A 27,062-nucleotide genomic window follows, 5' to 3' on the forward strand; every position below is an offset into this window, starting at 1 on the left:
TGACCGCCGCTGCTACATATCTGACGACTTGCCAATTGTGGTGATATCACCACCTCCAAAGCCTTACCGTTGGTACCCTCCAATATAGATATCTCGGTACCCACGCTGACCACATCCACACTTCCACGTGCCAACGCGGCCGTTCGGATCCTCGGCACGGGTATCATCCCTGCAGCCCACACTCTCGCTCCACCACCATGCCCGCACCCCAACGGCCGCCCACTTCCAGTATATCAACAAGTATGTACCGCCTCCCCCTCCCCCTCCACCTCCGCCCGCTCTCCCACCTCACCCTTCCACCAATACTCCTCCGCCCTCCCCTTCCACCCCACTGCCCGTTCACAACCTCCCCAATGCCCCCCAGCACCCCCTCCACTCCCCGCCACAGCGCACCCGCACCCCGCCCCTCATCCTCCCTCCTCCTCCTCTCCCCCACCAACCGCCTCCTATTCCTGCAGCGCCCAACACACCACAGCTTCGCATCAGCCCACGTCTTCCCCGGCGGCGTCGTGTCCCCCACCGACAGCAGCGCACAGGAGTGTGCGCTCCGCGAAACGTTCGAGGAGACGGGGATACTTCTGACGGCTTCTGCACCACGCGGGCTGGCTGGGGCTGGGGGGGCGGGGGCGGGGGAGCTGGCGGACGCACAGGCGCGCGTACACGCTGGTACGCTGTCGTTTTCTTCGTGGGTTAGCAGTATCGGCGGTACGCTGCTACCTTCAGCCGAGCTGCTCCCGGCAACAACGTGGACCACCCCCCCCGGCCAGTGGAAGCGGTACTGCAGCGCTATGTTTCTCGCGCAGCTGCCTGGGTGGATTCGCGACGAGGACGCAGTGGGGGATGGGGGGGTTGAGGGGGTTGGGCGCCCGGTGTGGATGAGCCCGGAGGAGGCGCTGGTGAAAGCGAGGGGGGGGGAGGTATTGTTGTACCCGCCGCAACTTTATTTGCTCACGGAGATGGCGAGGGTGCTTGGAGAGGGAGGCGGGTGGGAGGGGGTCAGGGACTGGGCGGGGCGGAAGGGCGGGTTAGAGTGTGAGCCGGAAAGGGAGGTAGTGCTGAAGAGTGGTGAGTGGGTTATGGGACTGGGGCCGCGGGGGGATAGGGACGTGGTCGTGACGCTGCTGGTGGGCGAGAAGGGGACGGAACCGAGGGCTATGGAGGTGGTGCCGCGAAAGGAGATGATGGAGCGGCTGGAGAGGGAGAGGGTGGAGGGGGAGAGGTTGGAGAAGCTGTAGATGTTAGGAAGACATGCATATCACTCGAGCTGAGACGGTGGTGTTGAAGAGTGGCATGCTATGAACTAGGACTGCACACACATCCCAACCACCACACGCTTGGTACCTGTTAGCCCCAGAGTATCATATACAAAATCAACCGATCCCACTAGCAGAGACCGAGCACGACAGAAAACAAATCGAAAGAGAAAATAAGCAGAGGCCCCATCCGCCGCTCTTTTAGTTATCCCATAAACGCAATATCCCAACGCAGCCAGCCCAACCATACTCCAACTTAACACAAAGCACCCATCTAAGCATATAGCTTCTTGTTGAACTCGTGCAGGCCGTGCACGTTACCCTCCGCCTGGGCCGAGACAGTTCTGATCTCGAAGCGCACCTCGCCCTTGCGCACGCCCTTCTGCAGCGCCTCGATGCTCGTAACACCGATGTCCTGGAGGGAGTGCTGGAGCCCCGCCTGGAGGTACGGCACGAACTTTGTGACGGAGCCGCGGTCGAGCACGGAGCCGGAGACACCCTGCGCGACGCGCACACTATCGCCCTCCGAGAAGTAGCGGCCGGTGGCAGCGTTGTCCGCCGACTTCTGACTCTCCATGGCGTCGATCGAGCCCATGCCACGGTAGGCCTTGACCATCTTGCCCTCGGCGGACAGGAAGTACTTTCCGGGGGACTCGGTGGTTCCGGCGAGGAGACCACCCATCATGACGGTGGAGGCACCAAGCGCGATGGCCTTGACGATGTGGCCAACGTTCTGGACTCCTCCGTCGGCCATGCACGGCACGCCGAAGCGGTTGGCGAACTCGCAGATGGAGTATACGGCAGTGGCCTGGGGACGTCCGACGGCCATGACCTCCTGGGTGATGCAGGCGGAGCCAGAGCCCATTCCGATACGGAGACCGTCGGCGCCGGCAGCGATCAGGTTTGCGGCCTGCTCACGGGTGACAACGTTACCGGCAATGACGTCGATGTTGGGGAAGGTCGCCTTGATCCACTTGAGCATCGAGATCTGGTACATCGAGTTACCCTGCGACGAGTCCATGATGACGATGTCGAGGCCAGCCTCGACGAGCTTGCGCAGACGCTCCTTGTCGTCCTCGCGGGTGCCGATGGCGGCGGCGCAGAGCAGCTGCTTGCTGTCGACTTTGGACGCGAGGGGGAAGTGCAGGTTCTTCATCAGGTCGGAACGCGAGAGGAGCGCGGTCAGGTTGTTGTTCTTGTCGACGATCGGGAGCTTGCCCTTCTTGGACGAACGCAGGATCTGGTTGGCCTCGGCGAGAGTGATGCCCTCGGGGGCGGTGATCAAGTCCGTGGTCATAACCTCGGCCAGGGGGGTGGTATCGTCACGGTGGAACTGGATATCTCGCATCGTGACGATTCCGACGAGCTTGGACTTCAGGTTGCCATCCTCTGAGCAGCAATAAAGTCAGCGAACCGTCGACAACAATTGCGAGTAGTATCAGGAAAATGAAGTTAAAGAAAGAGAGCTCAGTTCCGTCTTGAAACATAAGAAATATAATCCACATAGATAATTGAGGAAGGAAATTGTTATAATCACAGCTCTGGGGAAATGAAAAAAGAAAAAAAAGATTGAAGGAGGAGTCATACCAGTTACGGGGATACCGGCAAATCCGTGCTCATGCTTGACCTGGCGAACGTCTCCTACGGTGTTCGCGGGGCTCATGACCACCGGGTCAAGGATGAAACCGTTCTCGTAACGCTTGACCTTGCGCACCATCTCGGCCTGCTCATCGGCGGTGCAGTTGTGGTGGATGACACCAACACCTCCCAACAGCGCCATGAAGATGGCCATGTCGGTCTCGGTGACGGTGTCCATCGGCGACGACACCAAAGGCAGCCTCAGCGAGATGCGCTTGGTGATCTTCGACTCGAGGGTGACGTCGTGCGAGGCGAAACCGATGTAGCCGGGCAGGATCAGGAAGTCGTTGTAGCTGCAATTCCGGCAAGATCAGAGACGGTGATAGCGGAGGGAAGGAACATGGTACTCACGTCATTCCTCCCCGCTTATCGGAGTCCAAGAGAGACTTGACATCTAAGCCGTCCCTCTGGTAGTCGGTCTTCAGATACTCGACAGCCGACGTGAAGTCGAGGATAGTGGGAGTGGTGGAGGACATGGTGTAGGAGTCGTGGCGGGTAGAAGAGAAGGAAGGAGGAAAGAAGGTGGGTTCTTTCTGCTTGACTCGAAAGTGTTTCCTGTTCCTACTACTTCTTCTGCGGGAGATGTGAGAGGGAGGAAGTGTTTTCAGAGACAAGGGAAACGGGTATTGACCGGTCCAAGTAAAAGAAAGAAGAAGAAAGGAGCGCGAGATGGCATTTTATGGCGGGGCAGATGACACTATTTTCGCATTAAGCTAGGGCGCTGTGGGCCGTGTGAACTTTTTTCCTGAAAAATTTCAGTTGTTGGTGGGGGGCTTGGCGGTGGGGTGATGGTTCAAGTTAGGGCGAGAGCGCGTAAAGCATCGTCCCATCCGGCTAAGTCATTTTAAGCTTGACTCGCTGACATCTGGGCTACTCGTTATCTTATCAATCGCTGAGTCATGCTGCGTCGGATGTTTTTGGCATCTGCTCGACGGCGGGATTGACATGGCCACCGTTTGGGCGGGTGGAGGGGTGTGTGCTAGAAATCGTCCCGCACATGTGGAAGTAGACCCCGACACCCTGGGGCGACGATCAAGGGCGCAACCGGAGAAGGGCTGGGAACTTCCGTAGGCGGACACGCACGAAAGACGAGGAGGATGATGAAGATGTCACTCTAACTCCGCCCTGAGGTCGCATCTGCTCTAGCGTTATGCTTCCTCAGACGCCGTCTGATGCTGCTCCCCTCATGTTGCTTCGAATCTCATCGTATCGTATCTTATCTTATCACATCCCTCTGGACGGTAGTCAACACTGCGCCAGAAGTATTGGCTACGGCTTCAAAGAGGATGTCACAATTATCTGCACATGTTTAAAACTGTTGTTGAAGCCCTCGCTCCCTCGAGCCATCGAGTCGTCCTCGGTCAGCAGCTGCCAGGATGTCGACTCGGAGAAGCCACGGGAGCACACGAGGTGATTTCCGCTGATTTGGACAACCCGGTGTGCGTCGCGCATTGAGTGCTGCCGTCGAGGTCTATGTGTGTGCAGTCATCTACTCTAGATGTGTTTCTGTCAAGCTGCGATGCCATCCTCTTTATCTGATCTTTTCCATCTCATCTCTGCCGCCGCGCAACTAGCCACTTCGTCCCACCAGCCACACCCTGACACACCCGCCCCTCCGTGGTTGCCACAGCGACGAGCGCACCCTGCGCACACAACAAACAGCGCATTTCGTTGGTTCACAGGCCTGCGAAGCCATCGCTCCCAGCCAACCAGAACCCCCATCGCGGCATGTACCTCATGTAGAGTGGATGGTGATACGGTTCTCTGCATGATATGATCCCCCGTGAGAGTTTGTTGTTTTGATGCGCGATAGTCAGAGACTGTTGAAAAGGACCGCGACGGGAAACAGAAGCCCAACTTCTCCATCTCCATCTTCTCCATCTCCACCTTCCTCTTCTTCTGTCTCCGCTCTAGCGACCGAACCATACTAGTAACTACCGCACCCCAACGATCGATTTCGTCACCTCGCATCTCCCTCCCCCTCTGCCTACCACCGCCTCTTCGTCTCCCCTGACCGCCATCTTCACCTCTTCAACCTCATCCCTCTCTATCCCCTTCGCAGCGCGAATCCACGCCTGTTGATCGATCACGCACCTCTCGTCCGCGTCGCTCTTCGCCGTTCGTCCCGCCGCTACTTGCTCGGGCCTCCGCTCGCTTATCGCCGCCCACACAGAACTACACGAACTAGAGCACCTATACCGAGATAGAGAGAGAGAGAGAGAAAGAGAGAAAGAGAGAACCGTGACCTGCGGAAAGAGCCTCCTTGCTGTTACGACCCCTCATCAACATATCCCCACCTTCATATCATCCCAAAGTACCACAACACCCTTTCCAGCGCTATCCCTCGCGTCTGGTCGCGCTCCTTCAGCTGCAAAATCTGCGAAGTGAGTTCCTGCCCCCACAGCGATCATTTACGCGCCGGGCGTGTGTGGCTGTGTGTGTGCGTGTACGACCGAGGAGACCTGAGAGACTGAGAGTGGCAGCTACCAACCGATCCTGCCTCTGATCCCCCCACTCCTCGAAACCGGATCCCACGGTCGATGTCATGTCCATCTACCCCCCAGCCTCGCCTCACACACGACAAGCTTCGACCGCTTCGAATTCCTCGCTCAGTGGTGTGTCGACGTACTCGTTCCCGTCCTCTCGCTCGGCCACAGTCTCGCCCACCTCATCCTTATCCTCGCGCTTCGGCAAGTTCGAGAACCGCTCAGCCAACCTTACCGCCGGTCACAAGCACGCAGCATCTCTCGGGGGCCCGGCGCCGATGCTTTCCAGCTACACCACGAACCTCGCCAACAGCAGCAGCAGCACCAGCACCAGCGAAGCTCCCTCGCGCCAGCCAACACCCCTCACTCCGCCACGGAATGCCTCGCCGCTCACGCGCCAGCCAACCCACAACCGAGGCGCCAGCGTCCCGAACTACTCGCCGAATCCTAACGTGTCGCCGACTGCTGCCGCACGGCCAACTCCATCACCGTACAACTCCGCGCATCGCAATTCCGTGATCGCCGGCACCACTTCGCTGAAGAAGGATGATATCACACACCTACGCAACAGCAGCGTGTCGCATTTCCGCACGCTGTCCCGGCTGACGAATGAAGGGAATGCTGAGGAGTTCGGCATCGTGGCGGGCGCCAGCGAGAATGTCGCCGGAATGCATGGACGCAAGCGGTTGCAGCGCGCGCAGACAGATAACATGACCAGCTGGGAGAGGATGACGTGGATGGATAAGCGGAGGCAGTACATTCAGGCATACGAATACCTGTGTCATATCGGAGAAGCAAAAGAGTAGGAGGAATCCCCGTCGAAAAAATAAGTGGGAGAGCAGGCTTCGGCATAGTACTAACACGGGAATTCGTGCAGATGGATGGAAGATTGCATCGGCGAGCCCATTCCGCCCATCGTGGAGTTGGAAGAGGCACTACGAAATGGCGTCGCACTTGCAAAGTTGACGCGAATATTCTCGCCCGAGCTTGTACCACGAATATTCGAGCACCCGAAATTACAGTTCAGGCATTCGGACAATATAGATCGGTTCTTCCGGTTCTTGCGCAAAGTCGAGCTACCAGATGTACACACGATCTAGTGGATCACCATACCACCCGTCCTGCCTGTCCAATTGAGTTGCGCTAATCTCGAGACTAGATATTCTTCTTCGAGACTACCGATCTGTACAACAAAAAGAACATTCCCAAAGTGATTTACTGCATCCACGCCCTCTCGTTCCTCCTCTTCCGACTGGGCCTCGCGAGCCACGCGGTCGGCAACCTCGTCGGAAAGCTCGAGTTCACCGAGACGGAAATCCAGAACACACAAAAAGGCCTGGACACGGCCGGCGTCAGCTTACCGGCCTTCCGGGGCGTCAACAAGCATTTCGAGGTTGAGCCCGAGCCGGAGCCGGAGGAGACCGAAGAGGAGCGGATAACGCGGGAGCTTCGCGAAGCGCGGCACGAAACGTTCGAGCTACAATGCCTATGTCGCGGCGCGGCGGTGCGGCTGCGGTTGGGAGATATGATGGACCGGCTGTGGGATGCCGAAGAGGAGATTTTGGATCTGCAGGCGAGAGTTCGCGGGATGTTTTGTCGACTGTCGTTTCAATACCGCGCGGATATGTCGAGGTGGGCGACGAATCTTCAGGCCATTTCGAGAGGGTATCTGGCCCGTCAGCGACATATTCAGCAGCTTCGGTATTGTGATAAGAACCAGAAGATCTTTGCGAGGTTGCAGGCTAGGATTCGCGCCAACAAGGTGCGCGAGCAGGTGAAGGAGCAACGGACGCAACTGGAGAAACAGCAGAAGGGAGTGGCAGTGGTGCAGTCGGTAATTCGCGGGCTCCTTGTTAGGCGGCGGCTCGGCGAGCAGGTCGCAGATGCACTCGAGAGTGAGGATCACGTGGTCGGACTCCAAGCGCTGGCAAAAGGAATTCTGGCGAGACGGAGGTTCGCGGGTCTCATGGGGGAATTGCGGGACCAGGAGGAGATCTTCACGCGCTTGCAAAGTGCTGTCCGGGGAAGGCTGGTCCGGAGCCGGATTCACCAGGATACCACCGCCTTGGAGCAGGCACAGGAGGAGTTTGCGGATTTGGCGGCTGCGGCGAGGGGTGTGCTTGTGCGGCGTGAGGTGCAACGGACCAAAGAGGCGCTGGCGGAACAGGCGGAGGTTATCACATCACGACAAGCTGCTGCGAGGGGTGTGTTGGTACGGCGTCAGATGCAACAGACCAAGGAGGCTCTGGAGGAACAGGCTGAGGTGATAACATCGCGACAAGCTGCTGCCCGTGGAGTACTGCTGCGTCGGGAGATGGCAAGGACAAAGGAGGCACTCTCGAAGCAGGATGGCGCAATCACTTCTCTTCAGGCTGCAGCCCGGGGTATGCTGGTCCGTAGCAGTATGGATAGTGACCAACAGCAGTTGCAGGCGGTCACCGAGGACGAGAATAACACACTTCCGCTCCTCCAGGCGATGATCCGCGGATACCTTCTCCGACAGGTGTTTAACGCGCAGAACCGGGCACTGGAAGCGGATATGCAACTGTGGATTCAGCTGCAGGCTGCGTCGCGTGGAACGATTGTGCGATGGGATTACAGGTGGAAAATGTTGTGTCTGGCCGAGGCCGAGGACGACATTGTCGATATCCAAGCATGTGCTCAAGGTTTTCTCGTCCGGAGCGCCTACCACCAAACTCTGGAACAGCTTGACGCCACCGTCGGCGGTGTCACTGCGCTTCAGGCTCGCTGCCGTGGTGCGCTGGTTCGTTGGGAAGTCCTGGACACCAATGCTGCGCTGGAAGACGAGGAAGAGAGCATCGTCGGACTCCAGGCACATGCACGCGGTTTCTTGCATCGGCTCGCACGGGAAGACTTCTTGGCGGAGTTGGAAAGTCATGTTGCCGATATCGTTGACGTTCAGGCTGCCGCGCGCGGTGTGCTGATTCGGTGGAGACTCGACGATATCGTCATGGCGGTCCAGGACCAGGAAGAGGCCATCCTCGAACTACAATCAGCGGCGCGTGGAACGATCGAGAGGGTCAAGTTCCAGACAAAGCTCAAGCACTACCGCGATAACATGGACAAGGTCATCAAGCTGCAGAGCTTCGTAAGGGCGAAGCAGCAGGGAGAGGCCTACAAGTCGCTGATGGGCGGCAAGAATCCTCCGGTCGGAACCGTCAAAAACTTTGTGCACCTCCTGAACGATAGCGACTTTGATTTCGACGAGGAGATTGAGTTCGAAGGCTTGCGCAAGAAGGTGGTGCAGCATGTCCGGGCGAATGAATTGGCCGAGGCGTACGTCGACCAGCTCGATGTCAAGATCGCGCTGTTGGTCAAGAACAAGATCACCCTGGACGAGGTCATCAAGCATCAGAAACGGTTCACCGGACATGTCGGCAACCTCCTCAGCAACACCGACATTGCAAGCTCGGATCCGTTCGACCTCAAGGCGCTCAACAACAACTCGAGGAAGCGGTTGGAGAAGTATCAACAGATGTTCTACGCGCTGCAGACTCAGCCACAGTACCTGTCGAGGTTGTTTAAGCGGATAAGGGAGCAGAATACCGCCGACAAGGAACTGAAGAGGATCGAGAACCTGGTCATGGGCATCTTTGGATACTCGCAGAAGCGGCGCGAGGAGTTCTACCTTCTCAAGCTGATCGTGCGCAGTGTCAAGGAGGAGATTGACAAGTGTGAGCGACCCGAGGACTTCCTACGGGCCAATTTCTTCTGGATCAAGCTGGTGGGAAGTTACATCCGCTCGCCGAGAGATCGCAAGTTCTTGCACGAGCTCCTGGGCCCGCTGGTCCGCGAGGAGTTCATCGACAACGAGGAACTCGATCTCGAGAGCGACCCGCTGCAGATCTACCGCGCGTCGATCAACAACGAGGAGCTCCAAACGGGAATGCGCAGCGAGCGCAATCCAGATGTCGGACGCGATCAGGCGATCAGAGATCCGGAGACAAGAGAGACGTTCATCGCACATCTACAGGCCCTTCGGACGCTATCGGAGGACTTTATGAACGTTCTCGACAACAATGTCGAACGCATGCCGTACGGCATCCGGTACATCGCGCGCAAGGCTATCGAGGCACTGCTGGAGCGCTTCCCCGAAGAGAATGAGGATGTCATTGTTCAGGTCGTCGAGCACTTTGTCTTCCAGAAGTACTTCAATCCGGCGATCATTGGACCCGACGCTTTCGGCATTGTCAACAAGACCTTGACGCCCATACAGAAGAAGAACCTGGGCGCGCTCTCCAAGCTGCTGAATCAGGTCAGTTCCGGACGCCTGTTCGCCAACGAGAACATGTTCCTGCAGCCGCTCAACGAGTACGTCTCGATCGCGATCGGCCAGTTCAAGGAAGTGTTCAAGGCGATCGTCGACGTCCCCACGGTCGAGGCCAGGTTCGAAATGGACGAGTTCGAGGACTTGACCAGCAAGCAGAAGCCGACGCTGTACATGAAGATGTCGGATATCTTTGCGATCCATCGCTTAGTCGCGCAGGAGATCGATGCCATCGCCGAGACACGTGAGGACCCCCTGCGCGAGATCATCAATGAGCTCGGCAGCGTGCAGACTTCGGAAAGCGAGTTGAAAACGGTGGGGAACACGGAGATCTCGCTGCAGTTGGATCCCAGTTTCCACGTCGTCGACGATCCGGAGTCCGAGATTAAGGCGCTGTTCGTCGAGACTAAGCGCTGCATCCTCTACATCATCCGCATACAGACCGGCACGAACTTGATGGAGATCTTGGTTAAGCCGATTACCGCGGAGGATGAGGAACGGTGGGATAGTCTGGTTGCCGAGGAGCTGCAGAATTCGGGCGGGAAGAAGAGGGGTGCTTATGCGGATCACACCATGCTGACTGATATCAACTCGTGGGTACCCTCGCTCATCTCGTGTGACGATAAGCTGACTTTGGTAGGATGTCGTATGCTCAGTTGAAGCGCACCGCGCTCGAGAACATCATCAACCTCGAGCGCTTCGGCAAGATCACGCGCAAGAACCAGTACCAAGACATCCTGAACCAGATCGCGATCGACATCCGCACCAAGCACCGACGGCGCGTGCAGCGGTCGCGCGAGATGGAGGGCATCCACCAGACCCTCGCGCACCTGCAGGAGAAGGCGGTGTACCTCGACCAGCAACTCAAGAGTTACAACGACTACATCGAGCAGGCCATGGTAACGCTGCAAACGAAGAAGGGCAAGAAGAAGACCATCCTGCCGTTCACAAGGCAGTACTTCCACATGCGCGAGCTCGAGCGCTCCGGAAGAGTGCCCAAGTTTGGCAGCTACAAATACTCGGCCCGCGCGCTCGCTGATAAGGGCGTCCTCGTCAAACTCGACGGTTACCCGGAAAAGCGCTGGGATAAGATCAACTTCACGATCGCAAGCGACGAGATCGGTTCCTTCTTTGTCGAGGCTAGTAATGGCAGCATGATGATCCCGGGCGCGTCCGCGCAGGTGCTGCTCGATGATTTGTTGCAGGTTTGTTTTTCCTACACCTTTCAAACGAGAAGCAACCTGGCTAATGAATGATGGAATAATAGATGCAATTTCACAACAACCAGTTCATGATGCTGTGCGAGGGCATGATCAAGTTCAACGTCAACTTGTTCCTGCACCTACTGTTTCGAAAGTTCTACCGGGACGAGTAGGGTCGTCGCACGCTGTTGCAGCGGGGTCGGCGGCGGTGGTGAGAAAGAGGGAGGGGGGGGTGGGGGAGGTAAGAGGGGGGAGGTATCTTTATGGGAGTTTGTTCGTTTTTTGCTTTCCTCTTTTTTGTTGTTTGTGGCTTCATTTACGCGGTTTTGCGTGCTGTCGGGTCCGGTGGGGCGGGGGTTATCTGGGGGGATTGTTATCGACGAACTACTTTTGCTGGCAGAGGATGGGGAGAGGACGCGGCGTGCGGCGTGGGCTTGGTGCGTGGGGGCGAATTCTCGACTTTCGGTTGCTTTCTTTTCTTTTCTTTTTTTTCGTGTACATGCTCTGTTCTGCTCTCTTCTCTATACCACACCGTGCTTGATGCGTTTGTTTATGCTTGATGCTTGATGCGTTTATGTTTGATGCGTTTGTTTATGCTTGATGCTTGGTGCTTGATGCTTTGTGGTTATGCTTGTTACGTTTATGTTTGTCTTTTCTTTTTCTTTGTGTTGTTTGTGGTTTTTGTGTTGTTTTGTTGTCTGTGATTCTTGTGTTTTGTTTGTTGTTTTTGCGAGGGGAGTGGTGTGGCGGGACAGGGGGAAGGCGGAGGGGAAGAGGGAGGTGTATATACCACTTTTGCTACGGGAGGATGACAGTACGGGACTTGGCCCTTTTATTTTCCAATGGATCTAGTGGTCTATTCTATTATCTCGGTGGTTGGTGGTGAGCGGAGATTCGGAGATTCAGAGTGAATGACTACCGTACTTACCTAGATGGCCTCTGTGAAGAATTGCGGAAGCGAATGTGGCAACGTTACGGCAGGCAGATGAGATCGAGGCGGGGAATGGCTAGGGGAGGGGAGAAGGCTGCCAAAACACGCCAATTGGAATGGAAATCGGCGCACAGTGTAACCACCACTCCGGCACTCCAGCACTCCAACAGAGCCTAGCGAAGAGCTGGTTAACGGTTGGAAGTGCACTCCAGCACCCTTGCTCGCGCAGCCCAACCGTCAGCCGCGTGTTCGCCGCCAACGGCCAGCCATCCCTTATATAATACACACACGGTGGCGCCTCGCTCGCGGTAGTTGAACCTGACAACTCTAATCCAACGTCCGACTACACAGCCGGACGCTTATTCCCTCCCTACCGTCCTCTCTCGCAACGTCCCTCAATCTCGGGCTTGGAGTTTCCGTACATCGGTGCCTACCTTACGCGAACCCAATCAGCGATCGTCGACTGGTAAATGCAACATCCCACGCCCCCCTACGCACCCAATAGCGCAAAAGAGAAAAAAATCGGACACACAAAGGCATGGGTAAAAGGATACTCTCTGTCAGGGAATTGAACCCTGGTCTCCCGCGAACTATCATGAGAAATGACAGGCGGAAATACTAACCACTATACTAACAGAGATTTTGTATGAGTGTTTTACGATAGTTACATCTAGGAATATATTATTTCATTTTGCTTCACTAGTCAATGGTGAATGATGAAAGTGAGAAACCTCTCTTGAGCCGCAGTCAGCGCTCGGTTGGTGAACTGTTTGGGAGTGTAAGTGAAGTTATTAAGTTATGCTGCTTTGAAACGTTCATAGGGGACAATGAACATTGCACGGTATTTCAACTTTCAAGAGGTTTTCCGCTTTGGACCCACTTCGATCGACAAGCGACTAAATACCTAAGCGGTGACAGAATTTGAAAACCTTTGGCATTTTGGACTGTTTCCCCAAAACTATAGCTTGGCATTTTAGACGTCTGCCGTAAAATTGAACATCCACGGGGCGCACTTGCCACTGGCTGGAAGGAGGGAGACAAAACCTGTCCGGATACTATCATACCGAGTGATAGATTGTGTCTTCACCGCAGCAAACCGTTCCGATTGATCCAATGCTGGAATTAGTTATGGCCACGCTAGTTTCGGACGTTTCCGCCGCGATCGTTCGTTCATTTTCATTTGGTCGTACGATTTCTTGCTTCTGGTATATGCGGTGGGAGGCGGCGTGGCGGGGGTAGCGGAGCTTTCAGCCATGTCGTAGTTGTGTCCATGCGGCGCCGTTTCACGTGTGAATCGTCGTCGGTCCATGGAGTTGTTCTGGAAACCCAATCCTAGCCACATTTGTTATAGTGGGATAATCTTCAGCTGGTACTGTTCGTGTCCCCGCATAGCAAACCCCGCTGCGCCACTCAAGCATCGCAAGTCCGTAACACAGGTTTCACTACATCTCCGGAAAATACCGCATCTAGAGGTGCGGGTTTAACTCCGTGGACGCGAGTACTTCTCTTTTCGGTCTAAATCGTCAGATAAACTCCGAATCTAACGCCTTGGCACGTGCATCTAAGTCTTCTGCGACGCGTCAGAGGTACCGGTACCGAGAAACGGCAAGGCTGAGCAATTCTGTCGTGAGCAATTCTGTCGTGAGGGAGTCTGTCGTGATGATCTCTGCCGTGATGAGCCGTCTTGGATGTGTTCTATTAGCTATGCGAGTCCAAGGAGGAAAGAAGGATACGGAACCAGTCCTAACCCAGCCCATTCCTCGAATCGAAGCGCTAACCGTTTCAGGACTTTTGTCCCGTTTGATGTCCATAGCCCGATATAGTAAGTGCCTTTGTGCTCGGGTATCTCAATTCTTGAGTGCCGATATGCATAACACAACCTCCGCCCTGTCAGGTAGAAGACGCACATCACCGCCTATGTCCGCCAGTGTCCAATCATAATGACAGCCCGGGATAGACATGACTTTTGTGCATCAGAAAAATATTTCATAATCACTGGCTCGTAGCCGCGTGTGTACCTGGATGGCCGATACCTTTACTCTCATCAGATCAGCTCCTTTGTGCGGAAATAGAGCTCCAAGCCTAACAAATGAACAATTAGATAGATGATCTGATAGAAAATATACAGCCCTGCCTCCGCCTGCAGGCACAGCCTTCGGGCCACGCTACCGCGTCGGGGATATAGCATCCCAACTCGGCGAGTGCCGTTGGGCTTCGGAGTGATTCGTGTCCGATCGGAAACTGGTTAAGCAACAGGGTTCCGGTTAAGGGTTAAGAGTAACAGCAGAACGCATCGCCTAGAGATTATCTTCTGTCCCCCTCCAACTCGATCCCAGCTCCAACGTCAACCCCCAAATATATTTTCTGAGTTCTCACGAACCACGTTCTTTGCACATACATCTTTTTTTGGGTGGCGTTTGGGAAACGGATACCCACTGCAGTGTGATTGACGCAAGTATATCGAGAAAATGCCGCCCCGGAGGTCGCACACAAAGTCGCGAACAGGTTGTCAGAGATGCAAGAGCCGCAGAATAAAGGTATGACCCGAGTACGGATACGGCGCTGAACGGGTTAGGCATCAACGATTTTCATACTGCGTGGATGTACGAGCATAGTTCGATTTGCTAACCCTTGCCTCCAGTGCGATGAGACCCATCCTTCGTGCAACAACTGCATCAATCATGCTATTGTCTGTGATTTCTCACTGCTTCTCGAAGAGCATCGCGCTACTTCCCAGGAGGTTCAGGCGGCTCCGCGAGTCACTGCTGCACATGTGATGACACCGTCATCGACCGCGGCTTCATCACCTGCGGAGCTCCCAACGCCTCGTTATTCACCCAGCGTGCCTGATGTCCAACAGTCACGCGCGCTGGAGCTGATGGACTCTATGCCTTCGCTTATCTTCACGGGAGCATTAGACGATGACGATGGCTGGGGAGAAGCACCTGGGATATCTCCGTGGTATCCCATCACGGTTTTCTGCACGATCGGGCCCAGCGGCTGCAGTGATAGTGATACTATGGATCCTCTCCTTCTCCACAGTACCGACGGCATGGAGTGGTACAATCCAGGGCTGCCGTCTCCATCCCCGTCATCACTGCCTTCACCATCCCATAACGCAACATCGGCGAGCCAACTTTCGATCTCCCGTCCCTTGTATCCAGGAATCGCAACAGTGCAACAGACCAGTCTCAATGTGCTCGACCTCTCACTGATGCATCACTGGTCAACCTCCACTAGCTACACAGTCACCAGCCGCGGGGATGTCCAGCAACTATGGCGCATCCACATCCCGGTGATGGCCTTCCAGCACCCATTCCTGATGCACTCGACCCTCGCCGTCTCCGCACTCCACCTGCACTCCAAAGAATCCGACCCCTCCAAGAACCAACCCCTCCTCTCCGCCGCCACTCACCACTACGAGCGCGCTGTTCGCAGTCTCGCAGCGAGCCTCACGAACATCACTCCGGATAACTGCCAAGCGATATTCGTCGCGGCGGGGCAAGTCGCGATCTTCTCCTTCGTAGCCTCGCGCATCAGCGACACCAGCGGGCACAAGCCCTCCCAGATCGCCTCCTGGATCCCTTTGCTCCGCGGCGTCAAGAGCATCCTGATGCGGTCCTGGGACTGGGTGATAACCAGCCCGCTCGCACCGATCATCACGCAGCACCAAGCCACAGGCATCGACGCGCTTGACGCCGAGACCGAGCAGGCGATCCAGAGCCTGTACCGGCTGTGCACGGACCGCACGCTGCCGGACGCAGGCGAGCTGTCGGACCCCACCGTCTCGACCGCGTACTTCTCCGCGATCGCGGAGCTGCGCCGCGCCTTCACCGAAGTCTCGAGCTGGGACTCCGTCCTCGGCGATATCTTCAAGTGGCACATCTTTGTCGCCGACCGCTTCGTAGAGCTGCTGAACGCGTGCCGTCCCCGTGCCCTGGTCATCTTTGTGCACTACTGTGCACTGTTCACTCGCTTCGAGAAGTCCTGGTGGGCCAGGGGCAGCTTCGTCCATGAGCTCAGGAAGTGTGAGAAACATCTCGGCGAGGAGTGGAGGCCGTGGATCACGTGGCCGAGACTCATGATTCTTGCGGGGAACATGGAGGGTGCAGCGAACATGGAGGGTGCGGGATTGCCGGGGGGAAGGATCTGAGCTGCTGCTATGTATTGACCGGTTGTGTTTTCTTCCTGTTTGGGTTTGGGTATCGGGAGTTTTGTGTATTGTACTGTAGTTTGATATCCGAAGCAGTCTAATAGAATAACGTGTTTTATATAGGATACATATCCTAGATTACAACAAACCCGAAATTTGAACAGAGTGACGATGTGGCTTGATAATGTTACTTATCGAGTGAGAACTTCCACAGCAACAGCAACATCCACCACCAATACCGAGTGATGCCATATGCTAATCGCCTGGATGCCCAGATGCGTACTTCTCGAGGCAACAGTGCACGAGCACTGCACAAACACCTCCTTGCTGTATACATACATTAGGTACATGTATACAAGAGGTTTCTGCGATATGCATCTCTCTTATCGTTATTCAGGCCACTCCCGACGCGACGACATGCCGAAGTCACCGCGTGATCCGCGCGATTCTGTGCTGTCGTGCACCATGATCTCCACGCCGAACGCCCGTGGTTCATGCATGCAGGGGGTGGTAGGTAGTTGCCCGTCCAGACCGGCACCGATAGCCATGCGCGTGTAAACGTACCTATCTACTCCGATACGGCGATACGGGTCACGGGGGCAACGAGTGCACCAGGAAGCGCACAGCACCTCTAGGGACTGGCCGTGCATGCTGGCGGCGAGACTCAAAGTCGGGCGACTTCTTAAGCAGCAAGATTCAGCCGCGCTTTCCGCGGCTAAAGCCAAGTAACATGCAAGTGCGAAAAGCAAAGTACGCGACGTTTGCCCACCCTAGCTATATCTATTAGGCGCTTGGATCGGCACTATTCTATGTATGGACATCATCTATTAGATGATGCCATTTCGTGCATATGCGGGCTTGATTATTCTGCAAGGAATTAGCATTGAGTGCCCGTACCATCTTTGCTCTGGCCTGATCGATCATCGAGCATGGAAGTTTGTGAGTGATGGGTTTTACAGAGGAACACGCACCGGGCCACTATGTTTAGGGGTAAGATACTGGGGTGGAATTGGTTTTGTATCTGCCATGACCCAAAGTGGGACGCATAGGTAGATGAATCATGATCAAACATTAAACAAAAAAGCAAAGTATTTATGTACAGGAAGCCGACACTGCAGCCGAATATTTTTCGTAAAAGGGGGGTACCAAGACAGAATATGTAGAACTAAACCTGGCCTCCGCCGAAACAAGGACCCAGACCGCCAAATCCATCGTCAGTGACGGTTCCGGGGAGAATCCCCACCGATCCAAGTCCGGACGGACATTGCGCGGACGGATCGGTCGACTCCGACGCTGACGCGAGCGTGCAGAACCCCAGGGGCGCGTAGAAGTACCAGCCACTGCAGCCGGCGGCGGAGTCGTAGCACGCGGAGCAGCACGCGACTACGTCCGCCTGGTCCTTGAGCACGTCCATGCCACCTGCGGCTGTCATTCCGGCTGCGGTCTGTTGCGCCGGGCAAACGGTGCTGATGGTCGTGCTGGTTTCGGTCTCGGTGACGGTGGTGGTGGATGCGGCATCAGTGACGGTGGCTAGCGGCGTGGTCGTCGTAAGAACGGTGGTGGTCGCTGTCTGCGTCTCTGTGAGAGCCGCTGTCCCGGGAAAGGCCGTGACAGTCAGCGTTTGTGTCTTTGTTGTGGTGTGGATGACGTGCTTGACTAGCTGTGAACATGCCGCCGAGATTGCGGCTGGCGCGTAGCTGCTGAGAAAGGCCGGTGGACTGACATTGCGTTTTCGGGCCGCGGCCGTTACGAGCGGCGTGCCGACGGTGGAGGTGAGCGTGGGGTTCGCAACGGTTTCGGTCACTGTAGTCGTGATTGTTGATACCGGCTCGATGGTGACTTGCATGCAGTGTTAGCCTTGGGCTTTCCTTACCAGGATGGAGCGATCGAGATTTCACTCACCAGTCAGAGGTGGGTCTGTCACGATAGCCGTAGTCTCGAGCGTCAGACCGACCACCGAAGTCACTGTGGTAGGACTACACTCCGGTCCATCACCGCATGTGGTCTTGGTGACCGTTTCCGTCACCGTCGGATGTAGGTTAATGTAGGCTTTACAGAAAACCCACTGCTTCTTGGCGAATAGAAGGGAGACCAACGTCGGATCATCTACATACCGAAGCGCCTTCCAGTTAGTAACTGTCTGCTCACAAAACCCGATTCACCGAATGCAGAGTACAGGGCTGCGGCAAACTTACACGCTGAAGAAGAAGAAGCAGAACTTGGCATCGGATTCCGTCTGTCAACCGCCGCCGCAGCAGCAGTAGTCAAGGTGGCAGCAGGAGCACGCCACATGTCGATTCCACCGTTCTCGTTGTTGTGCAGCACTTTCGTGACGTAGCCGGTGTTCTCGTCCATGTCGCGGGCGAACGCAAAGCTGCCGAGTAGCAGCATGATGCAAGCCGAGAGTGCGGATCCGGAGGAGACCATAGTGTGCGACTGGGCTGATTATTTCGGGAGGATTGATGCATGGATGGACGGTTTGTGTGTGTGTACGGGATACCTTTGATGGGTTGACAACTCGATATATATACCGCGAGATGGCAGAGCGAGACTCCGACTGAAGTTTGAACCGACGAGAAAACAATTTCTGCAATGGATAGCGACATGCACTCCGCGAGTCCCACCTTGCATTGAGTCTCCGGCCCCTCCGGATAATCTATGTCTCGCTACCAGCACGACAGGGATCCATCGCTACGACGATTTTCCGGCGCTGTCCGTAGCCGGTAGCGTAGTATGTAGGACGGCCCTTGTCTTCGCTTCGCTGTGTGGGAAGATGGGAGGGACGGGAGTTTCTGTATCGTGCCATGGATGATGAATTCACTGGGGTTCACGTTCTGGGTACCTACCATGAGCACTTCGGCTGGGATGAAGTGCAACCGAAGTACGCGCGAACCGCCCGATTGCGAAATCGCGATGGCAGGCGACAATGATATGCACGGAGCGGAAGAGCAGATTGTCGTTCGACAGGCTCTCCAGATCGTTTAACGCCTATACATAGCCTTCTTCCCTACCTGGATTTTATTCTCGGGTTGCTATAGGGAAGGCAAAGATGTAAAGTTTTCGTGGCCTAAAGAACCAAAGACCTTATCAGTGGATAATTACCGTACGCGTATCTAGTGGTGCTCCCGAAGGGGAGTCTGGGAGCATCCCACCAGCGAGACCGCAATACGTCGGCAGTCAGGTTACTGCCGGCACCGAAGCCTCTCCACGTGGGCGTAACATTAGCCAAAATCAAGAAGCGCAGAAATCGTATCAAGAGTGGAGCCCAGCCCAGGGGAAAATTTCTTGCGAGCAATGAATAGCGTTAAGATACATCCGGTCGGCAAAAAAGTAGTAGCCGTGTAGTACATATGAACCGGCGCCCGCAAGACTATGGACGGTAATTCAAACTTCAGCCAGCTGAACCGGAGGGTCTACAGATTCTATAGGAACCGTGCGATGCACATGCCGAGCGATGTTTCCATGTAGGAGACCGCTCGTCCACTCCCTGACTTGCCCCGGGACTCAGCTGCACGCTGTCGGAAATGGATATACCAGCCATGCCTGGCTCCAGCCAGCCAAAGCCATACCACGAATCTTGATGTCCTCGCTGAAGCACTCGTGAATTCACTAGAGGCTCCCTCCGAGTCGTATGCCTCCCTCTCTCTCATCTCTCCTCTCTCTCCTCTCTCTCCCTCCCACCTCTGTGGGTGACCTCAAACAGTGTTCTCGATACTCCGGTCCAGACTGCAGTCCGGACGGGACGCAATCTTCTTGACTATGGTGGACTTGCCAGTTCCGCAATTGCGAATAATCACCTCGTATTCCGAGCCAATGGTGAGGTTGTTCTGAACCATATGCAATACAGCCGGACGCTCCATGATGTCGGCAGGACCCAAAACCGCAATTGGCTGAAAGGCGGCGTATATGTTTTTCTGCGGGTGTTTCTTGCGCCAGTAGGCGTATCCGGCGTCCACAGTTAGCAAAGCGACCGCATAACTACCCAGGACAAGACCAGATATTCTAGTAGCTGGAGGTTGGGAAAAGGAATCAATCCGGATGTTTGCCATTCTCACGTCGCCTTATTAAGCCAAATCCACGTTTCGGCGCCGTTCGCATCTTCATCTTCGCCTGTTCTCCGCTCGCGGCGGCCCCCTGCGTGGGTTCCCCGCTCATGGTAGCCACCGGCACTGGCACTAGCGTATCGGACGCGAGCAACAGTATTACAGCCACCTCGGAGGCAGGCCTGGGAATCGTCCGTCCCGTCCGTCCGAGGCTGTGTCCCGGACAAGACGGAATTTGTCGGGCGCGGAATAGCAATGACTATAGGGCTCCGGGCAAGCCGGAGGTCTACTGGGGCCCCATTCGGGCCCGGAAATTGTGGCGCTAATACTAGCCTTGGGCAGTGGCATAGTGGCGCCGTGGCTCAGCAGGCAGAAATGACGGCAAGGAGCACACGAGTAAGGAGTTGACCGCACGGTGAGGAGTTAGACGGCTAAGGATCTGGCAGGACGGCGAAAAATGGGCACTCCCGTATCCGATCGGATGCAAATTTTCACTGGCCACAATTTTGCGGCAAGCCGGCACCGTACACTTAGTAGCCAGCCGCTTCCGTACTAAAAAATCCCGGGCCCCGGGCTTTTTGGACCTGGGAGCCCGACTCGTCCGGCCAAATCCTCGCCCCGGACAAGACGGGTAGACCCTCGGTACCACTTCTATGGAACACTTGGGGCTGGGAAGTCGCACCTGCTCGCTGCGCTTACCTGTCTCCTCATGCGCGAGGGAAAGCGTGTGATGTTCATCCCGGACTACAGTGAGCTCTTGATGAACCCAGCACAGTACTTTTCGCACCGCGTTGCAGTTGACGTTCGATAATCACGAACGCATTGAGCCTGAACTTAAAGCACTGCGTCGTCAGCACTCAGAACAGTCCACTTCACTCAAGCGGATGACTGGTTTATGTGAGGGGCTGTCCGAGCATGGTGATTACGTTCTCTTCATCGTTGACCAGGCAGATGCGGTCGATGATGCTCCACCGGGAATGCCACGCTTCTCGAACGAGAACCAACACGTTGTTCGCTCGTTTTTCGACACTGCCATGTCCTCACATATGAAGTTGGCAGGCTACACTGCCAACTACAAGTACGCTCAGGTGGATGAAGATTGTCAGACGTCTGAAAAACGTGTTCAGCTCTACCATGGTTTGAAAAATGTAGGAGATTGCGTTCCGGTGTGGTCATGCATGTCGCTAACTGTTAATAGGAAGAGATGAAGGCCTTGTGGGGGAACCATGGGGGAGCTCTGTCCAAACAATTACATCCGCCAATTCCGTTCAGCAAAGCTGAGAAGAAGTACCTAGAAGACTTAACTGGCAGAATGCCTCTCTTCCTTCGATTGCTGGGTGACACTACGCCCGAAAGCAGAATCCAGCTAACCATCGAGGCGCAGGGACCTCTCGGTCTTGCCGACATCGTCAAAGCCCGTGGATCTCCCGATCTTGCTGAAATTCCGCCACGGCTCACCCAAATTTACGACCGTGTTTGGAAGTCCGACGAAGTTCGTACGGTGGTTCGGCATATCACCAGGTTTTGGGAGAACAATCGAACCCAATTAGCCGTCGAATAGATGAGGGCGTAAGTCCTCCCTACCCTACCATCTACGACTCGCGCAGACAAAGTAGGGGTGCTGACGGACGGGCACGTGCTAGATACACTGACGCAATGCTTGCCTGTGTGACCAACCGCGAAGTGGATGCTGGAGCTTCCGATCTCCTAGACTCGCGGTACTTTTTCGTTGATCGGGAAGGCATTGGGCATGCTACCTGCGGCTTTTCCTGGCAGGTTGCCAAGGGTTTACTCCTTAACGTTTTCAATATCAGCGACTTCCCCGATACGCTGTGGGAGGCCAACTTGATACTCAGTGGTGGCAAGAATCGATCCGTGCTAGGTTTCCATGTCGAATGCCTCGTCCTCAGAAAGATTATCAATGAGGGGTGTCCGGCAGCAGGCCCAGGGTTTGAGGGCCGCGGGAGTCATTCGGTTTTCGGGGAAGACCTGCCGCCGCCGGTGAATGATGATTTCGAGGGCTGGAGGCTGTATATTCCATCAGCCTACAATTTCCGACCCGTCGATGGCATCCTGGTGTAGCGCGCGGAGGAGAAGAAGACGGAAAATGACGCCACAGGGAAGGCGGAAGTTAGTACCATCAACAAAGCCGTTGTGGTTGGGATCCAGATAACCATAGCTGGTTCGCACCGCGATTCCGAGGGGATGTTCTTCCGCAAATGACACCAGTGGGCGGCGACTTTGAGATGTGACAAGATCAAACTTTGGTTCTTATGAATCGTGCAGTACACTTGCGGCAGGCTATACGAATAATTAATTCCCGCAGAGTTAAGGAGTGGCGGCACGGTTACGTTGGTACCGGAGTTCACAAGGCTAGTGGCTTCAGTCACGGATGTGGCACCGAGTGTCGGTGGGAGTCTGGAGAAGGCCAACAAAAGTCGGTGGGCAACAGCGCAACGGTAATGGTCTGTATGAACGCAATTTCTGTTTGTTTTTATTCATTTTCTGAGGCTGCATGTGATTCATCGGAGGCGCGCGGGAGTAGTTCGAGGATTCGATTCGGTGCTGCGTATTACTTTCTTGGGGTTCTTCGTATTTGTGGCGATGGCGGTGTGATGTGCAGTCTGTTCGCGGAGGTGGATAATCCAGGATTGTGCCGAGATGATTAAATGGAAGAAAATGCGAGCCGAAATAATGGGATAGCGGGGCGCGCCTAGTCTCTAAAAGGAAGGGACACCTCGGCGTGAGGGAGCGCGGTAGCTGCGTCTGCTATTCATACCGCACCTTTGGATTCAAGAACTTTCGAAAAATAGCCCATTTGTTCTTTTATTGCACGTAGTTGCTCCCTCTTACGGCTGGCTTTACGATTGGCACCTAGAATGAAAAGACGCACCACGGGATATACAATGGAAAGACAAAGGAGAGAAGACAAACAAAATCCCGAAAGAATTCCCTTCCTTCCCCTCCTATTTCGCTCCCCCGGAGAGGTCAGTAGGGCTGGAGACAGGGTGGAACAAAGGTTGTATCAGTTCCTGTCACCGCCATAACCTCCCCATCCACCTCTCTCTCCTCCCCCAAATTTTCCTTGCGTTCCCTCTGAGGACGTGCTACCCAGCTCTTCCTTCACTGAGGGCGCCAGCCTCTCGCATTTGTGGTTGGCAGCAACTGCAGCATGGACTTACAGTACTGTTCGACCGTTAACTTTCCGTCTATGTTGTGTAGCTCTTGCAGGTCGAGTGACTTGTGAAACAATAACGAGTGATTGGCAGTGCGACAAACGAGCGAGCAACAGTGATGTTGATTGTTATGTTTGTCTGATTGATTGTTCAAGGGTATCTCTCGTTTGCTTGTTTCCTTGTCACGAGTTTGTTTCACAGTTTGTGTTTGTTTCACAGCCGACTCGCATATTGCTGATTTCTGTCGTCATCACTGTTGATTGCTCTCTCTGCTGTACGATTGAGGATCTGCTGTCTTGGTACCTATAAAAGGGCCTGATCCTGGGCACCTAGCTAGACTTCCATCTTAGATATCTTCTTCAGTCGAAAACTATCTCCATTACCTACCACCAACAGTTCAACAAGTAATTGCAGAGCAGAGCGAGTGGCAGTCTATGCGATCTTACAAGTGTCAGCTCATGCACCCGTGCTATACCCATTCGTCAGAGATGAGGGTAACAGCAGCTAATTCAATAGATGTGTAGTGTGCTATCATCTGTTTCTATAATATTGGAAAGTACGTCTGGACTGCTAACAGAGGATGGGATACGAATTACATTTGCTGTTTACAAGGTGCGAATTCCTTTTAGCACATGCACAGCGTGAATGGTACACACTACCGCAAGATGCAGGCATGATGTACACCAGCTTAGTACTGTCACGGATTGCAACGGGACAACCGAGGGAGATACGGAACAGGAACTGGATCGCACGAGAGGCAACACGCGGGCAGCGCAGGAATGAGCCGCAGAGGATTGAGGTTGTGTGCAAGAAGCCAGGGTAGCTGTGACACCCCAATAGACTCTCGGGCAGTCATAGCAGGAGTGGAACGTTCGGAAGTGATCGAGACATAGGATTAGATAGTCATGGCGTGAAGACGAGTTAGGCAGGAGTGAGCAAACGGGATCCAGAGTCTAGACAGGGATTGACGATACGGGTGATGCTCGGTAAAGTCCAATACAACCGAGACGGCCTGAGGCAGGGCATCATGGAACCCTGTAGAAAGGAACGACAATCATGGAACATGTTATGACGCGCGATTACCAATGTATCGAGAAATGGGAGCCTGTAGAACCGGGCCGGTTCTCTGCGCCGACATGAAGATATGTACTACTTACTCTGAGTGTCAGGGCTTGCGACGGAAAGACGAAGGAAGAGTCGGCGCAAGGATTATAAAAGTTGGGAGGGAGTGCACCGGCAGTGCACTGGCAGTGCAAGGATGAGGCGAAGAAGATTGGGGGTTGTGTGCAGGGAGCAGGGATAGCGCAGTAATCAGCCGTAGGGGATTGAGGCTGTGTGCAGGAAGCAGAGGTAGTACGGCTGCACAGGGTACGAGTCACGGAAGCGGGGTACTGGCATGGTGGATTTCTCAGGGTCTGGCACACGCCCACGGTCATTGTCAGATTGCGGGAACAAGTGGAGGATGTTCTATATAAACGGGCGGTTGCCCCTCTGTATTTAGTTCTTCACGCAACAACTTGTTAATTCAATCACTGTTACCTGTGTCCTTACTTCGGCTGCCGTCTGCGCCGTAGTCCTTGTCCCTGCCTCTGTTCTCAGTTGCCGTCTGCACTGAGCCCTGCCTTACCTTGTCCTCTGCATACGTCATGCCTCTGCCGAACCCAGAACCCGATCCCCCGCCCGGCTTCGCTACCTGAAGCCTTGCTCGACCCTGCCGTTACACTGAGCTATGCTCGGGTAGGAAGTGGTAAGCACTTCTTGCCTAGCCGGAACGGCTATCCCTGCAACAGCTTACGACGATTCTATGGCCTAGACGCAGTGAGTGACTCTTCATAGCGCTTACGTCAGAGCATGACGTAAAGGAGCATTTGCAACGGAGTTCCCCACAACAGAGTTTGCCGATCACATGCCAGGTGTCTGGGTAGAATCCATAGTCACTCGGCCATCGTCACGCAGATCCCGAACACCAGCACAACCAGAACACTGAACACTACCAACGATACCCCGCAAGATTATTTCGTTGTGAATTATTGAAATCCCTGACTTTTATTCTATACTCGATATCTATCAAGACTCGGATGTCCTGAAACCGTTCCAGTCTCACACTATAATCTTAAGAGTCATAAGTTACCGATTTCACAACACACAACCACTATGTCATCCTCCAACATAGACATGCTTCGCCCCAAATACTCACAGACGCTTGACGCGGCGCTCTCAACCACACACACGGCCGGCGCCACGATCGAGATTGCAAACTGCTCTGCCTGGTTGAGAATGATACTGCAACAATACCACCTTACGCAGTGCGACCTACGCCAGATGTACACCGCATGCGGCCAAGTCTTCAACCGCAACGGCAGCCAGATGCGAGAAGCCGAACGCAACTACTACCAACTCTGCAAGGCCATGAAGTATCTTGATACGCAACACACGGCAAAAAACAAACTCGCTACGGGATGGCTACGCACGGAACTAGCAAACGCCGCCATCCAAACCTGAAACAGCGACGTGTGGGCAGTAATTACAGAGCGCAGCAAGGAGGATGAGATTAGGCTGCAAAACAACAGCATAGCCCACGCCCGACTCCAAAGCGTGATTATCTGCCTACAAACCGTTCAGGCCGAGCAGAGAAAAGCCCAGGAACACTACAATCGCAGCATCAAGGTATGGGCGGAACAGGAGGTGAGAAGGAGCGGCGAGCTCCACAAACAACAGGAGGTGTTGAAGAGGCTAGTGAAGGAAAATGTAAAAGCATTGAAGCAGGTGGAGATCCACGCAGGAAAACAGAAAGAGAAGGTTCCGGAATGAGTCCGCACAAGCGCAAGAGAAAGATCAAAGTCTGGAGGATCACGCGCATCAGCTGCTGGCCCAGTTAGGGACCGCGATGGTTCTGGAACGGTTCCCCCTCCCCCACCTGCGAGAAATCCAGCTGCTAACGCCAGAGGTGACCACTCGGATCACGAATCCACTGACGATGAAGAACCTCCGACAAGAACCTCGTCTGTTCACTGCGGAGGCCACTCCGCTCTCCACCGGGATGCCGGCCATGTGGACGAAGCACAACGCTTAGCCCGCATCATGGCTGAGTGTGACGGGGGCTCCTCCTGAGCGGCCGACAGGTATCCTCACTAAACTGAGAGTAGAATTTTCGTACTAACTGAAGATATCCCGAGTAACTATTTACTCAGACACTTAGAAGAATCTTAAGGTCTTCGCTATCGAGGTAGAGATGGTTGTTATTGTGCTCTAGAATTATTGCGGGCGAGCGACCGTATTCTTTATACAATCCTTTCTCGTCTCGACAACTTAATTCTATCACCTACAAACAGCTGAGAGCACCGCGCGACGACACAACACGTTTCGCGAAGATTCCCGGCTGTCACACGATACTTTCTTATCGCCGACCCGGTAACTCCGGAAAGTGTTGACGTCACTGGGATTTGGGCCTGTAACCTTCTGCAGGTTACGCGGACCAACTTCCTAATGAAGACTCACTAACCGCTATACTATGACAGACTTATTTATGTCTGTCTTCATTTCTATGTTATTTATGTGGGTAGGTGGTTACGCAGACTCTAGGCGTTTGCACCCACACCACCTCTTTATTTCTAAGGTTCTGCACTTGTTCACTAACTACAGCGACATGCGTGCGCGGCCAACTCCTACACCACTTGGTGCGGGGTCCCTTCGGGATCCTCTGACCGCTCGGCGTCCCGAGTGGCCTTGATCCGTAGCACGTAGTCTTGTAATGCACAGGTTCTCCGTGTTGCTGATTCGGCTGCAGCCGACTCTCAGTACAGGGAAACGTGTTACATTGTCTGCCTAGTAAACCTGCCCTTACTAACTATCTGACACATCCGTGACACTGAGGCCCTCACAAGGGCAAACT

At 54.7% G+C, this 27,062-nt stretch overlaps 7 protein-coding genes and 1 non-coding gene across 8 annotated transcripts; 5 read left to right on the forward strand and 3 right to left on the reverse strand.

Annotated features, from left to right (window-relative positions):
• Window positions 1–353: 353 nt before the first annotated feature.
• BZA05DRAFT_344167 (uncharacterized protein) lies at window positions 354–1,235 on the forward strand (the record flags this gene model as incomplete). Its single annotated transcript, XM_051481110.1, has 1 exon — window positions 354–1,235. The coding sequence occupies one exon, from the start codon at window positions 354–356 to the stop codon at window positions 1,233–1,235; it is 882 nt and encodes a 293-aa protein (XP_051335231.1).
• A 67-nt stretch (window positions 1,236–1,302) lies between these two features.
• BZA05DRAFT_411777 (IMP dehydrogenase/GMP reductase) lies at window positions 1,303–3,687 on the reverse strand. The gene is made up of 3 exons (XM_051485032.1): window positions 3,243–3,687; window positions 2,841–3,184; window positions 1,303–2,642 (listed from the first exon to the last, which is right to left on the reverse strand). The coding sequence occupies exons 1-3, from the start codon at window positions 3,365–3,367 to the stop codon at window positions 1,528–1,530; spliced, it is 1,584 nt and encodes a 527-aa protein (XP_051335232.1). The 5' UTR covers window positions 3,368–3,687; the 3' UTR covers window positions 1,303–1,527.
• A 1,968-nt stretch (window positions 3,688–5,655) lies between these two features.
• BZA05DRAFT_344221 (uncharacterized protein) lies at window positions 5,656–11,040 on the forward strand (the record flags this gene model as incomplete). Its single annotated transcript, XM_051481115.1, has 7 exons — window positions 5,656–6,179; window positions 6,255–6,462; window positions 6,537–7,640; window positions 8,010–8,345; window positions 8,424–10,258; window positions 10,306–10,870; window positions 10,933–11,040. The coding sequence occupies 7 exons, from the start codon at window positions 5,656–5,658 to the stop codon at window positions 11,038–11,040; spliced, it is 4,680 nt and encodes a 1,559-aa protein (XP_051335233.1).
• Window positions 11,041–11,114: 74 nt separating this feature from the next.
• BZA05DRAFT_411782 (uncharacterized protein) lies at window positions 11,115–11,477 on the forward strand. The gene has a single exon (XM_051485033.1). The coding sequence runs from the start codon at window positions 11,131–11,133 to the stop codon at window positions 11,425–11,427; it is 297 nt and encodes a 98-aa protein (XP_051335234.1). The 5' UTR covers window positions 11,115–11,130; the 3' UTR covers window positions 11,428–11,477.
• An 874-nt stretch (window positions 11,478–12,351) lies between these two features.
• BZA05DRAFT_t283 lies at window positions 12,352–12,438 on the reverse strand. Its single transcript has one exon. It is a non-coding gene; the product is annotated as a tRNA-Asp (tRNA).
• A 1,663-nt stretch (window positions 12,439–14,101) lies between these two features.
• On the forward strand, window positions 14,102–16,044 carry BZA05DRAFT_411784 (uncharacterized protein). The gene has a single exon (XM_051485034.1). It carries the CDS (start codon window positions 14,575–14,577, stop codon window positions 15,949–15,951), a length of 1,377 nt encoding a protein of 458 aa, XP_051335235.1. The 5' UTR covers window positions 14,102–14,574; the 3' UTR covers window positions 15,952–16,044.
• A 1,072-nt stretch (window positions 16,045–17,116) lies between these two features.
• Window positions 17,117–18,378, reverse strand: BZA05DRAFT_422397 (uncharacterized protein; the record flags this gene model as incomplete). Its single annotated transcript, XM_051485785.1, has 3 exons — window positions 17,117–17,790; window positions 17,854–18,057; window positions 18,147–18,378. 3 exons carry the CDS (start codon window positions 18,376–18,378, stop codon window positions 17,117–17,119), a joined length of 1,110 nt encoding a protein of 369 aa, XP_051335236.1.
• A 2,650-nt stretch (window positions 18,379–21,028) lies between these two features.
• BZA05DRAFT_422399 (uncharacterized protein) lies at window positions 21,029–22,076 on the forward strand (the record flags this gene model as incomplete). The annotated part of the gene is made up of 3 exons (XM_051485786.1): window positions 21,029–21,142; window positions 21,193–21,490; window positions 21,679–22,076. The coding sequence occupies 3 exons, from the start codon at window positions 21,029–21,031 to the stop codon at window positions 22,074–22,076; spliced, it is 810 nt and encodes a 269-aa protein (XP_051335237.1).
• Window positions 22,077–27,062: the final 4,986 nt, after the last annotated feature.

This window comes from Tricharina praecox, assembly GCF_024521635.1.
Source record: "Tricharina praecox strain CBS 144465 chromosome Unknown BZA05scaffold_37, whole genome shotgun sequence".
Taxonomy (NCBI): Eukaryota; Fungi; Ascomycota; class Pezizomycetes; order Pezizales; family Pyronemataceae; genus Tricharina; species Tricharina praecox.